At 51.2% G+C, this 12,593-nt stretch overlaps 5 protein-coding genes across 5 annotated transcripts; 2 read left to right on the forward strand and 3 right to left on the reverse strand.

Annotated features, from left to right (window-relative positions):
• Positions 1-386: 386 nt before the first annotated feature.
• BGZ61DRAFT_468782 (kinase-like domain-containing protein) lies at positions 387-2,062 on the forward strand. The gene is made up of 5 exons (XM_046247898.1): positions 387-719; positions 771-1,120; positions 1,207-1,484; positions 1,550-1,718; positions 1,771-2,062. Exons 1-5 carry the CDS (start codon positions 484-486, stop codon positions 1,962-1,964), a joined length of 1,227 nt encoding a protein of 408 aa, XP_046093663.1. The 5' UTR covers positions 387-483; the 3' UTR covers positions 1,965-2,062.
• A 578-nt stretch (positions 2,063-2,640) lies between these two features.
• BGZ61DRAFT_468784 (uncharacterized protein) lies at positions 2,641-3,678 on the reverse strand. Its single transcript, XM_046247899.1, has one exon. It carries the CDS (start codon positions 3,542-3,544, stop codon positions 2,963-2,965), a length of 582 nt encoding a protein of 193 aa, XP_046093664.1. The 5' UTR covers positions 3,545-3,678; the 3' UTR covers positions 2,641-2,962.
• Positions 3,679-4,026: 348 nt separating this feature from the next.
• On the reverse strand, positions 4,027-6,710 carry BGZ61DRAFT_511180 (uncharacterized protein). Its single transcript, XM_046252108.1, has 5 exons — positions 6,512-6,710; positions 6,379-6,456; positions 6,003-6,240; positions 5,789-5,903; positions 4,027-5,737 (listed from the first exon to the last, which is right to left on the reverse strand). Exons 1-5 carry the CDS (start codon positions 6,654-6,656, stop codon positions 4,253-4,255), a joined length of 2,061 nt encoding a protein of 686 aa, XP_046093665.1. The 5' UTR covers positions 6,657-6,710; the 3' UTR covers positions 4,027-4,252.
• A 2,113-nt stretch (positions 6,711-8,823) lies between these two features.
• Positions 8,824-10,251, forward strand: BGZ61DRAFT_375072 (kinase-like domain-containing protein; the record flags this gene model as incomplete). The annotated part of the gene is made up of 2 exons (XM_046242384.1): positions 8,824-9,898; positions 9,977-10,251. 2 exons carry the CDS (start codon positions 8,824-8,826, stop codon positions 10,249-10,251), a joined length of 1,350 nt encoding a protein of 449 aa, XP_046093666.1.
• Positions 10,252-10,368: 117 nt separating this feature from the next.
• Positions 10,369-12,352, reverse strand: BGZ61DRAFT_375087 (prion-inhibition and propagation-domain-containing protein; the record flags this gene model as incomplete). Its single annotated transcript, XM_046242385.1, has 2 exons — positions 10,369-12,221; positions 12,274-12,352. 2 exons carry the CDS (start codon positions 12,350-12,352, stop codon positions 10,369-10,371), a joined length of 1,932 nt encoding a protein of 643 aa, XP_046093667.1.
• Between the last annotated feature and the right edge of the window lie 241 nt (positions 12,353-12,593).

The raw sequence follows: 12,593 nt of genomic DNA on the forward strand, positions 1-12,593 counted from the left end.
AAACGTGTTGATAAAAACTAGAGACCAACTTGGAAAAAGCACGGAGTCTACGAGAACTTAAATACGCAAAGATGAATCCATTGCCAGATGGACTCGTATCTTCATCTCCAATACGAGCAGGGAAGTGAGGATGAGAGCGAGTACTCAGACGCACTAATGTAAGAACTGTTTCAATACTCGCCTTGGAAGCGCCGCTAGCCAAACTTTAAGCAAGAAAACTCAGCAATCGGATCAAGAATAGGATTCCAGAGTCTTGCAGCCGCGCGGCAAGGTGTGAGGCTGTATATACTATGGCGGCTAGGTAGTTGTAGCCTCAGGCTACAAACTTGGTGTCCACCCCACCATATCGAGGTTATTGCGGCGCAACTCTCGGGCAACAACAATCGTCAATCAACACCTCGCTCCCTCGTGCAACGCTTTGCTCAACGGTAGTCCCAATAAACCATCCTATACTGCATTTCAATTTATCTCTTCATACACAGAATGGTCAGGACTTGGCCTATGATGGCTCTCTATCGACGACCATGGCCCATATCGTCAGCTATTGCGCCACAACTTGATCCCTCAATCCCAGTTGAAGAAGAGAAGATACCAAATTATCATGCTGATCGATTCTACCCTATTCACCTTGGCCAAGTCCTCAACGGAGGGTATCAGGTTGCTACAAAGCTAGGCTACGGTGCCAACTCCACTGTATGGCTGGCTAGAGATCTAGACCGGTTAGCCGCATCCTCACAAAATTCAGGATAGCATCATCTAACATGCTGCAGCTGGCGCTGGTCAAAGGAGAAATATGTTGCCATCAAGGTCAATGCAATTAGCCAACCTTCACGGCGAGTTCCTGCGGAAAATGAACTCGACATCATGAGGCACATTTCTCGAGTGAACCCCCAGCATAAAGGTTGGCATTTCATCAGGAAGCTCTGCGACTCCTTTGCGCTACAGGGCACGTCGGGAACCCACAGCTGTCTCGTCTTAGAGGCTTTACGTGAACCTCTATGGCTCTATCGCAGAAGATATGTAGGCGGTGTGATACCTCCAGACATCCTGAAGATCTTGGTGCAAATGATCTTGCATGCACTCGACTATCTGCATTCAGAATGTCGTGTTATTCATACGGGTAGGTTATACGCTATGCCGGCTCTTTGGCCCTTTTCCGACCTTGACCAGACCTCAAGCCGGACAACATCATGCTAAAAATTGAAGATCCTTCGATTTTTGAACGAGGCGCTCAGGACGAGTTCGACAATCCGTTACCGCAGAAACACCTTGATGCACGTACCATCTACCTCTCTCGAAACAACTACGGACCACTTTCCGTCCCAACAGGGATCGTTCAGATTGTAGACTTTGATCTATCCGTTCGGACAGAGCCAGGTCAAATACATACGGGTGCCATTCAGGGAGAAATATACCGAGCACCAGAGGTGATACTCAACGCGGGCTACACATCCTCTGCCGACATCTGGAGCCTCGGGGTCATGGTAACACAATCCTTCCAGGGTCTTTTCTGACATGAGCGAGGAGGCTGACCACTTAACTTTGGTAGTTATGGGACTTGCTCGAGGGAAAGGGTCTTTTCAATCCTACAGCCCCTGGCAACGCCGATGAATATGACGACCAATCACACCTCGGCCAGATTGCAGCCTTGATCGGACCTCCACCCCAGAAGCTTCTGTCTAGTGGCCAAAGAACTTCCATGTTCTACAAACCCAACGGTATTACAGGCACACCTTGAAACAGTGACACACCGCTAATCGATGTGTCCAGGTGAACTCAAGGATCCTAGTCGCGTCCCCGGCGATTTTAGCTTTGAGAATACCATCAGTTGTATGAATGGCGAAGAGAGGCTGAGGTTCATTCAATTCATCAAGAGAATGGTGAAATGGAGCCCAGAGGGAAGAAATACCGCAGGAGAGCTGCTTGATGATCCGTGGCTATATGAAGATTTCCCGCAAGACTAGAACAAGCGTATGGTAGTGGCCACGAACCGTTGTTGAAGAATCAATCGCACTTCCGATTCATGGGTGGCCGAGGTGTAGATAGCCTCCTATCAAATGGCTTTCACTGTTTCAGCGCTACTTGTGAGGGCTTCTGTTGGAATGAGCCAAGAATCACGGTGACCGTGAACGATAACAACCAGCACCAGGCAGCTGCCTGCTGCTTGCTGCCTATGGGATCAGCAGATTCAACATAGGTATAAAAGATCACCTTTTGACAGCTGATTACCCAGCCCTATCCCCGTCCAAGGCAAGCTAGGACGGGGGCCGTTAGGCAGGTAAAAGGTTGGTTGATTAGGGCAATATGATACTTCTGAGCGCCGACAACTTGGAACTGAACAACTCGTCCAATAAAGCACATCTGCTGCTTCTCTCAGCCCCAAAAGGCTGTAGAAGTGATCTTGTTAAGAGCCACCCGCTGCCAATCATCAAGGTCTCACCGTTGCTGCTTCCTCTCACCAGTCCCTAACCAAAGACCAGCGCGTATGCCAACAGACCCTCTTTCCAGAACCCATGGATGAACTATTGTTTGGGGCCGTTTGACCGACACCTGGTGCACCTCATGCCGTGGCATGCGATCGCGTGACTTTACGATAGAATACCCGGGTCCCCAGCGATGCTGACGACGCTCTTATGTCATCCCAATTCGGCACCAGTTAGTTAATACATAGAGATAGAATCCCGGCTATCTAATCTATCAATGGTTTGAATGATCCGCCAGAGCATCACGCGACAAGAAAAGTATTGCGATAATTACATCCAATCAACGCCTTCTAATTGCTGCTCTGTTTCTTCTGGGAATCCGTGGCCAGCGTGGTTGTCCAGAAAACACGTTCAGACTTCGGGCTTTGCCAGTTGAAACACTTGCTTCCATCATTCAACACTTGTTCCGTCCAATCTCTGGCTTTCGTCTTGATCTCCTGCTTTCGCAGGTTGAGAAAGCAAAGCTTCCCTTTCTTCCGCTATGTCCGCACCTGAAAGGACTCGCCTGTGCCCGCCGCTACCGGTCCTAGGGTTGTGGCAGACGAGTCGGCCTCCCTCGTGTTACGTGATCGGGTCTTTGATGTATAACCCTCTATGGCATCGGAGCGCGGACTGCGTTGCCGCTTCGGCCGGCTCTGAGGTTCAAAGCTCGATGCAAAGCTTGTTGTGAGGTTCGTCGGTGGATCAACAGCTAACGGATCCTGTGAATCATCGCCCTCATAGAGATAACCGGGAGGGGAAAGCGCCAATTCGTCAGGTGAGTCCTCCTCATATTGTATCTGAGTTGCGTACCGGGGAGAAGGCGCGAATTCATCAGGTGAGTCTTCTGGAGGCTGTATCTCGACTGTGGTGCGCTCTTGGCGGGTGACTGTCTCCGGTTGAGACGCTCTGGCATTTGCATCTCGGATGAAGTTCCCTCTGTACGTCTCAGCTAACTCCAGGGTGTTCCTGAACGCGTGAATTCCCTCGGCGTATGTGTCGCGAGCATGGGTCATAGCATAAGCTCCCGACTGGGTCATGTGATACTCGGGTCGTCCTCCCTCGGTCGTTGGCGTTGTCATGGGTGGGCGTATTCCTGGAGCGTGCCGGTGCCGACATGGTACGTGAAGCTGAAGGTGTGTGGCTTGCCATCGTACTGTGGGGTTTCGACGCCGTAGTTTTGCAGGCTGTGCATAGCGCGAGAACCGATTGCACCGTCGTAACGAACTTGGCGTGTTGCCACAGCCGCATTTCCATCTGGGCCTTTGACTTCCAGGAAGACATTAGGTGCTAACGGCTTATCTAGCATCGTTGACGGGACGATGTGGCCAGCGAGCCCGTCGCGGGCTGGCCTAGCTAACTGTTCTGGAGTCGCGCCCCAATAAATGTCGGGCTGAGCGGCCGTGATGGTACCGTCTGTGAGCGGCTCAAGGTTGCTGAACACGGTGTTTCTAGCGCAAAAGCGGTTGGCATGGTTCGGACCAAGGATCGTTGGGATGACAGTGGCCAGCGCAATTAATGTTGGGACCCAGCCAGTGATTCGGAGACATATTCTTGGGTTGTGAGTTGGGCTCGGTAGTCGGTGCTCAATGCGGGCATGGCTCGGTGGAATGGCACAGCTCTTCAGAGGTTTTAAAAATTCCTCCCGAAATTAAGGTATGGTCCTTCGACTTTACGCAAGCCTCACACTCGTCTGGTAGCTCAGGTGGTCATCCTATAATATCTTCTTGAAGTAATAAACAGGGATAGCTGCAAGTCGACCGCCCGGGCGAAGTTACAAACCTGGAAGGCTATCTGTTCGCCAGCACCTTTGAATCTTTTCGGGCTTCCTGAAGGATGTCCCTCATCCGAGAATACAATGCTCTGTCCTCCCTCTCCCACCTCCCGCCATTCGGAAACACTACTTTCTGTAATCTGTTGACCCAAGGTGTAAATGGTCGGTAATAGGAAGTAAAATTATCCTCCGCGGTCCTGATAAAGTCCCCTTCATGGGATACTTGGCCTTTTTTCAACTCTGCTAGCTCTTCCATATCGACGTAGTTCCACTTCTCGAACCGTGGAACGACTCTGCCCTCGTCTGGCCCGTTGCAGTGAATGCATATCCAGAAGAGCACCCAGAAGAACGACTCGAGGTCGTGCATGAAAGAATGCTGCTCGCCTAGAAGTGCGCCAATGGCCATGAATGCCCTTGTGCCAGTCTTACCTTTTGCTCCCGATGTGCCTTCTCGTTGCTCCTGAATAGCAAGGTCGAGATCAATCAAGAACGCGGGCCATGATGGGTTGTCGTCGTCCTCATTTATCATAAGATTGTTAATCGAGATGTCTCTGTGGAGCAAGCCGGCCTTGCGTAACGACTCGTGTCCTTTAATACACCCTTCCAGTGCAGCAAGGAGAGCTATTCGGGAGCTTGCCTTGTAGATGGGCTTGCCATAGTCACGAACTATGACACGTCGATGTACCCGATTTGGTAGAGTGCTGACAGCCTTGGTTGGAGACGTGGAACAGGATCTCTTGCTAGGAGGGAGAGGGGCGCCAGTTTGGCTGGATGACCGCTTCCTACTGACGGTGCTGCTGCTGCGGCCTTTCCGCGATGTGCCGGTTGCAATGGCGCTCGGTGGTATCGGGCGTTCGCGCCTGTAGTTCACAGCTCTTGTGACGTCCAGTCCTCCTCGAACATTTCTCCGAATGTCGTCGTCTGCCCCGCGAACCTGGACTGTCTCGTGGTGATGGTACCGGGCCACGTTGACGGCGCCTTTACCAGTCGCCTCGCGTACCAAGTCACCTTCTTCGTCGCGTTCCGAATACTGCCACGAATCCTTGATGACAAGCAGTATCTCCGGGTGTCCTTCGCGATGGGCTTTCCAGCAAGTCGTCGCCCGGCCAGCTATACAACGCGCGCGCTGCATTAGCCCGTCGATGATGATCCGCTCCGTCGAACCATTCCGTTTGATCTCGATGAAGCGCTCCTTGTTTGCCGTCATAATCGTCGGATCGAACCCAAGCTGCTCCTCGTTCATCCAGAGAAACCCAAGGATCGTCAACAAAAACTGCAGCCCATCTTTGTTAATGTCGAACTGTTCGGATGCGATGCCCCCGAGCCGGTCAAACGCCCATACCCTCATAAGAGATCCGCAGATGGTAAAGCCCAAGACGAAGCGGCGAGTGTCCTGAGCAGCGAGCACTTCCCTCGCGTACCTCCCAAGATCAAGCCATGCCTCCGAGGCTTTATCGGCGGATCGATTACTCTTGAGCTCTCCTGGCATGAGGATCTGAGACTAGTGGCACCTCGAGTCTTTCCTAGCTTCAGGGTCATTCATAAAGCCAACGTCCATTTTTTGTTTCCCTATAGAACCATTAATTGGCTTATTGGGTTTTGCTAGTGGTCTTTGTTGACGCGTCGGGGTTGACTTGTTGCCCTCTGTAAATGCCGCTAGCTTCTCGCTGAAGTTCGTAAACTAGCTTAGCATATCGTCCTGCTTTGCGTCTTCGGGCCATCCGCTCTAGCCGTCATCAAAGAGTGGGTTGCTGCCTTCCTGGCACTGCTTGAAGAATGCCTTGGACGCCGTCTCAAGGTCGGCCACGTCTCCGAAGTATATCTCGTGAAAGTTGCAGAGCCCGATATATATAGAGCCAAGCTCCTCCTTAAGCACGTCATCTACATATTTGCGATATTCGGACGAGTTCGCGAAGCTGCTGGTATTGCGCAGCCATGGGGTTTGTTGGATGGAAGAGGCTACCGGTCGGGGAGGCAGGGTGGATTCCGTGACGGCGTTATAGACTTAATCCCAGATGAGGGCATCGTCTGGTTCGTCGGCGAGGGCCGATTTTAGGAGAGGTTTGACGCGGTCGAAGTCGAAGTCGGCAGAGGCGACCGCAGAAATGAGTCTCAGGAGATTGCTTCGGAGGGTGCCACGACCTATCTTCGAAAGGAGCAGGCTTGCAACAGCAAGGCTTTGCAGGGAGGAAAGAAAAGAGAGTGCGAGATTTTGGAGATCTATATGCCAGTTAGAGGGTTACGGTGCAACAAGGCTGGCTTGCAATATACACACCTTCTTGATCAAGCTGATCCAACGCGTCGCGTGCGCGCGAGATGCCTCTACCTTCGCAGGTCGATTTGAACAAAGAGCGGAAGGTATCAAGGCCATTTCCAATAGGATTGTCCTCAATAACCCTTGATCGGGCTTGGTCCGCCATGGCAGGCCCAGTCTCCGCTATTGTGTTGTGTGAAAGATACACAGAGCCGTATTTTGGGGTATTAGTCGGTACGGAACCATGCACAGCCACACTGTCACTGAGCCACCCAGCCACATATCGGGATTACCTCGGAGCAATATCGCGTCAACGCGCTGCTGCATGCAATCGGACCATGTAGAGCACACAGGAACAGAATTTGGAGACAGGTACGGAGTAAGGCCTGTGAGTCACGCCAAACCCCTTTGTCTGCGACGATAAGCCATTACCAGACTTTCTTCTGGGCCTCCGTAAAATGGTAAAATCTGGACCCTACTTATGAGGTGGCCGATTTAGTGGCACATAATTGAGGGAATTTGGAGAGTTGGCCTCAATTGCGCTGCCTGCTGCTATCGCTGATGGCTCCAACTAACTACTGATGGCTTCGGCCGTCGTTTTAAAACAAGGCCTTGAGCAGTGATGGAACCAAGCTGCTTAAAGGTACCAGGATTTCCTAGGCCCTGAACAATGGTACTGGCTGCGGCGGTTTTTCTCCCTCGTGGTTTTTCCCGTCCCGCTACTCTCTTTATCGTACAGGCACCTGGTTACCAAGCATCGCACAGCTACTCGATATTGACATGCATCATTAACAGCGGACGACAAAGAAGCTGATAGTGGAGAGGTGTTGGAGGTGGCAACGATCCTCTCCTTATACCCACTCCAAGGCCAGGGACAGGGACCAGTGAGCTAGACGTGGGCGCCTTAATGTTGTCGTGCTTGCAGCCGAGGTACATGATCGCACCACCATTCAGGATATGGAGCGATGATGGACGTGACACGCGACTTGGCGCAAGCGAGACTGTCAGTCCACTGATTATGTAATAAGCATGGAGAACTCATTCTTACCACACCTCAATCAATCATCGGCGCCAGACGGATTAGGTATACCAGCTTCAACTTATTAATTGCCAGTAAATTAGATATAGATATCTACATCGTCAGTACATGTCTCCAGTACTAATAATCAAATGCTAAAGGGCCTATTTACTAGGCTTCTAAATAGATATATTATCTTATTAGAGGACATTGACGCTGCGGGAGCTATATGTTCTAGGGACTCATGCATTTCCGCAAGAATCCCTCCTCCACGAGGATGACGCCGAACCATGCCCACTGCGCGGACTCGAGAAGCCCAATCTCCCCGTTTCTGCAGCGTCTCCAGGCTGCATTCTGCCTTGCACGGCTCCGTTGAGGCTGCCTTCCGTCTGTCGTGGTTAGCGCTGGGTGGAGGAGCGAGAGGAGCATGCCTGCCATGTCACCTGCCCCATCCTTAGCCATGGAGAGACCTGGCACCGGGACGTCTGCCATGCTTGACCATGCCTTGAGGAACGAAAGGACTATGCCCCACCCGCCGGCCTCACCCCTTAAACTCCCGCTTCCCATTGGTGGCCCAAAAATTACCCGGTTTTGAAAGTCCGTCGTGATTGGTCGCCGGTGCCTTTTTTTCCCTTCTTGCCCGTGATTAAGCGCGTTCCTCATCCCCATCTCCTCACGTCACCTAACGCAATCACCTTGACTCTTCAGAATCGTCATCCAACCAGCGCAATGCCTCCTGAACGGTCCTGTCGCTCAGTTCCTCCAGTCTCGCCTGCGCGGCAGTCATTTCTTCGGGGACCCTGTTTCCCACCAGGTCTCTCTCCCGCACCTTGGACGAGTGGGCAACGACATCTAGGCTCGTGTTACGACCATTTCGGATCAGACTGAGAACACAGTAGATTCTTTCGCGGCTGTAGCAGCGTCTGCGGTTCACATTGGAAAATACGTGCGCAATTGCCATACATACTCACGATCGAAAGCGTCAGGACTACCTTATCAAGGACTTCTACCGCCACCAACGAGAAATGGGAAGACATTGCTGTCGACTTCATCGTACTCTGTCGTGCAAGTATAACAGTTGGAGTAGCTCTGTGATGGCGAGGTAGCACGTCCCAAGCCAACCTCCACGAGGTTACCCGGAACCGGATCGGACTTGTTCACGAGTTCGAATGGCGTCATCAGACTAAAGAAAAGCCCCGTGCCGCATTCGGGGCTCGGAGGAACCATAAGCCCGACACTATCACCTTCGAAAACTGTGCCTCAGATTCACTCAAGACCCCGCCACAAAAACTTGAGTTGCGGCCAGTTCCAGACGATGGGCCGCCAAGATACTGCCGAACCTTATTTGCCATGTGTTTACAAGAAAGATGCTGAGATTCCGTTCGCTCCTGATGGCAATTACCCGTTCATCTCTAGTTCTGTCATCAAGGTGAAAGGGATCTCGGGCCGTTTTCAAGGCCTCAAATGCGTCCAGAAAACCATCATCGACCCTACGGAAACAGATGAGTTTTTACGAGGAAAGAAAAGACGCCAACTTGCGCAAGAAGCCAAGATTCTTCACTTGGCCAGGCATCATCATGTTGTTCAATTGATCCACACCTATTTTATGGACAGCACGGAAGACCAGATCCACTTTTCAATCGTCATGGATCGAGCAGATGCGAACCTCCACGATTATCTCAAGCCAAAAAACCCCCCAAAGGAGCGATGGTTTGGTTGCTTGGTCAACGCCATTTCCCATATTCACCTACTAGGCATCCGACATCGAGATGTCAAGCCATCGAACATTCTGATTAAAGGCGACAAGCCGTTGCTGGCTGACTTTGGCATCTCCCAGATGGGCCTTGGAAAGACAATGCCGACTACATACGAGCATCGTAACGCTGCGCGAACACGGGAGTATTGCGCTCCGGAAGTGGATAGAGGTAGTACTCGTGGTCGATCGGCAGATATTTTCTCCCTAGGGGCTGTCTTTCTCGAAATGCTTCTCGCTTATTCTTACCCAGATGGTTTCCAAGAGTTGCAGAGAGTGCTAGAGTCGCCGTCTCATAATGGAGCGTCATACGCAAAGCATATTGATGAAGTTCATGCATGGATCGCGAAAAAGGTTCACCTGGTCGGCTGGCAATATGAGGTTCTTTGCCTTTGCAAAAAGATGTTGCACCAGGATCGACTCCAGCGCCCAGACGCAGCAAACATCGAGTTGGATATATCGTCTTTGTTGACTACAGGTGAATCTATGGCGTGTAGATGTGCCAAGAGCTTGGCCCTATCGGAGAACGACAAGTTGGTCGTGGCTTGTAGAGAACGGTCCGAGGATGCGGTCAAACAAGCACTGAATGAGGGGGCAAATCCGAATGCCCCAAGCGCAATCCACTTTGCTGCGGCGGGTGGGCATGTGCCCATTGTGAAGGCTCTACTAGAAAACGGTGCTGATATCAACGCCGCTAATCCGACAGGGCAGACAGCGCTACAATGTGCCTCTCGTAGTGGTTCCGAGCCTGTTGTTCAGTTTTTGTTGGAGAATGGTGCTGATGTCAACATCAAGGACGAGAACGAGCAAACCGCATTGCATGGTGCATCAGGACAAGGCCACACGAGAATTGTCCGGATGCTCCTAGACTCGGGAGCTGATACTGAGGCGGAAGATCTCGATGGGAACATTGCGTTGGATTTCGCAGAAAGGAGGCATCATTGTGGTGTGGTGAGCTTGTTGGATTCTTTCTTTGAGCGTAATGACTAGCCGATAGAGAATGTACTTTGTTGCTGAAAAAATCTGCTAAATGGGCAACTGGGGAAAAAGCCTGGGAAAGGGCCGCCTCGTTGCTTAGGCCATAAAATCCTCCATACTTGAACTTGATCAAATCGAAACACTCTTAAGCTCCTCAAGCACAAACTCAGTGAACGCGCTTTGGAGTCTGATTCCAGTCCCGGAGCCCTGTGATTGATCTGAGTCCTCATCGACGCTCATTCCTTCGTCACCATGAGCTACAAGACAACGGCTGATCGCTCTCCAATACTTGTCCCCGGCGATATCACGTAGCTCGACAAGAGGATTTGTATCTTTGAACGGCGGACGACGCTCCTGTCCCAACAACCAGCCTCGAATCCTCGGATCTTGAGAGGAGGGCTCTGGCCACCTTTTCAGGCACATAATCTCATGCAACGGCTTCCAGTGGGCGATTTCGAGCAGAACAAGGCCTAGACTGTAGATATCGTACGTCTTGCGAGAGTTTGCCGCCTGTGGTATCTCGTTCTGAACACGCGGCCAGCGATAGATGTCCCACTTCGGGTCAAGACTTCGACCCGTCGTTTTATTGCTCATCGGACGTGAATATTCGAATCCTGAGAGGATAGGATTCTCGGGATTGTAGTAATCTCCGTCGAACGTGAAGATTACGTTACCACTATGAACCCCTTTATGCAGCCAGTTCGTAGCGTGTACATAGAGCAGTGAAGATGCTAGCCTCCAAGCGAGGGCCGTTCGTTGGGTAAGTGTTGGCTTATATTGATTCTGGCCTAGAATTTCGTGGAGTGTTTTCAGCATTGTGGCCTCGGTTGAGCCATCAGGCATTCGAAAAATCCATCCGTATCGGCGGTTCTCTGCACAATCGTCGATGTACCCAATGCACGTAGGTGAATAGAGGTGCCGAGGCTTCTTGGTATGAAGCATCTGCGCAAGAGTTGCGGTTCGCAACTTGGATTCGTTGTCCTCGAGGGGTCCTTTGGGAATGTCGCCTGTTGTCTTCCACTCGATCCAAACCTGAATCACCTCACCAACCTGGCTCAGAGTCCCTCTCGGCCGAGGTGGTCCAGTACCTCTTGAAATCTTGTCGTGCTTTGTGTAGGAGAAGGAGTCGCTCAATGTCGAGCCGTTGTATCGATGCACACTGATCAAGTCTTTCAGATATCTTTCTATATCAAAGATCTGCTCGTCCTCCATTTTTAGTAGAAGCTCATTTGAGACGCAGTTGATCTTTTTCAGCCGTAGAAGATCTTGAAGTGTTTCGTCATTCTCGCTGTGGTGTGTTGCGTCTGTGTTTTCCCTGGTGGTCTTGAGCAGGCTCGTAACAGCATCCAGCAGGTTTCTGAGATCGCTGATGTCGTTCCGCGCCAGAACCATCTCGCGGTAGATCTTAGAGGTAGTTTCTTCCATACGGTCTCTACGATAATCCTCCATGAGTTCATGCATACGCTCGGTGAGGAAATGGAGATCTTCCAGAAGTGCTTCGAATGCTCCTTTATCCACCATCACCCATCGAACTCGAGAAGGGTGCGTAACGATCTCCTTGGCAGTCTCAGCTCCTTTCGAGAACCATTTAATCACATGGTTGGTCCCTCGAAGATATTTGCGTGCTTGTTTGGTTTCCTCGTAGGTGATTGCGAGACTCGAGACTTCCTTTGCCAAATTGAAGTCCTCGTAGCCTTTCTTGCTCATCAGTTCATCGTCGTCTTGCGACACTAGCAGCTCATTCTTCCATCGGGCGTTCATATCTCGAAATTCTCCAAGGAGCCAGCCTATGCGAGATACGATGCTGCACAGCTCGATTGCATTCGTTCCTAAATTGACAGCCACATGCGATCCTTGCTGAGCGTTCATCAAGCCCACCGACTCGCCCCAGGCCAAAAGACGATTATATTCGATCATAAGCTGGAGGCGACATTGCTCACAATCTTTCGGCATGTCTACCATAGCCGAGAAAAATTTAAAAACTATGGTCCGTCAGGTACTCGATCACTCGATCCAGAATCCTCCTCAACTTACGTTTGATAGAATTGTCAAACACATCAAATGCCAAGGAGGCAACCCCGACCGCAAGACCGACCGCGGATGCCGGATCCATTCTTAGTGGCTTTTCTGACAGCGTGTCAGTGGATTATTAGGACACAGAGTCAGTAGAAATTGTCGTTCGTTTCGTAGGGGCTTCAAAAAGCAACTTGCGAAAAGCAGTTCTTTATTCTGCCACGCACTGCAATATTCCAGGTAAAACCCGCCCATCTTTAGGGTATTCGGGGGTGACTGTGCGTGGCTGTATTCAATTCGTCAAAGGTGATATCATGCTGCGTCGGTTGTCTTCGGGCACA

This window comes from Ilyonectria robusta (assembly GCF_021365365.1).
Source record: "Ilyonectria robusta strain PMI_751 chromosome Unknown BGZ61scaffold_83, whole genome shotgun sequence".
NCBI classification, from domain to species: Eukaryota; Fungi; Ascomycota; class Sordariomycetes; order Hypocreales; family Nectriaceae; genus Ilyonectria; species Ilyonectria robusta.

Coding starts and splice junctions, on each gene's coding strand:
- BGZ61DRAFT_468782 (XM_046247898.1), top strand. CDS start 484: ATGGTCAGGACTTGGCCTATGATGGCTCTCTATCGACGACCATGGCCC. Junction 1,121..1,206: donor ATGTCGTGTTATTCATACGG/GTAGGTTATACG, acceptor TAAAAATTGAAG/ATCCTTCGATTTTTGAACGA. Junction 1,719..1,770: donor CATGTTCTACAAACCCAACG/GTATTACAGGCA, acceptor CGATGTGTCCAG/GTGAACTCAAGGATCCTAGT.
- BGZ61DRAFT_468784 (XM_046247899.1), bottom strand. CDS start 3,544: ATGACAACGCCAACGACCGAGGGAGGACGACCCGAGTATCACATGACC.
- BGZ61DRAFT_511180 (XM_046252108.1), bottom strand. CDS start 6,656: ATGGCGGACCAAGCCCGATCAAGGGTTATTGAGGACAATCCTATTGGA. Junction 6,241..6,378: donor CCTGCTCCTTTCGAAGATAG/GTCGTGGCACCC, acceptor TCTGGGATTAAG/TCTATAACGCCGTCACGGAA. Junction 5,738..5,788: donor TAGGGAAACAAAAAATGGAC/GTTGGCTTTATG, acceptor AGGTGCCACTAG/TCTCAGATCCTCATGCCAGG.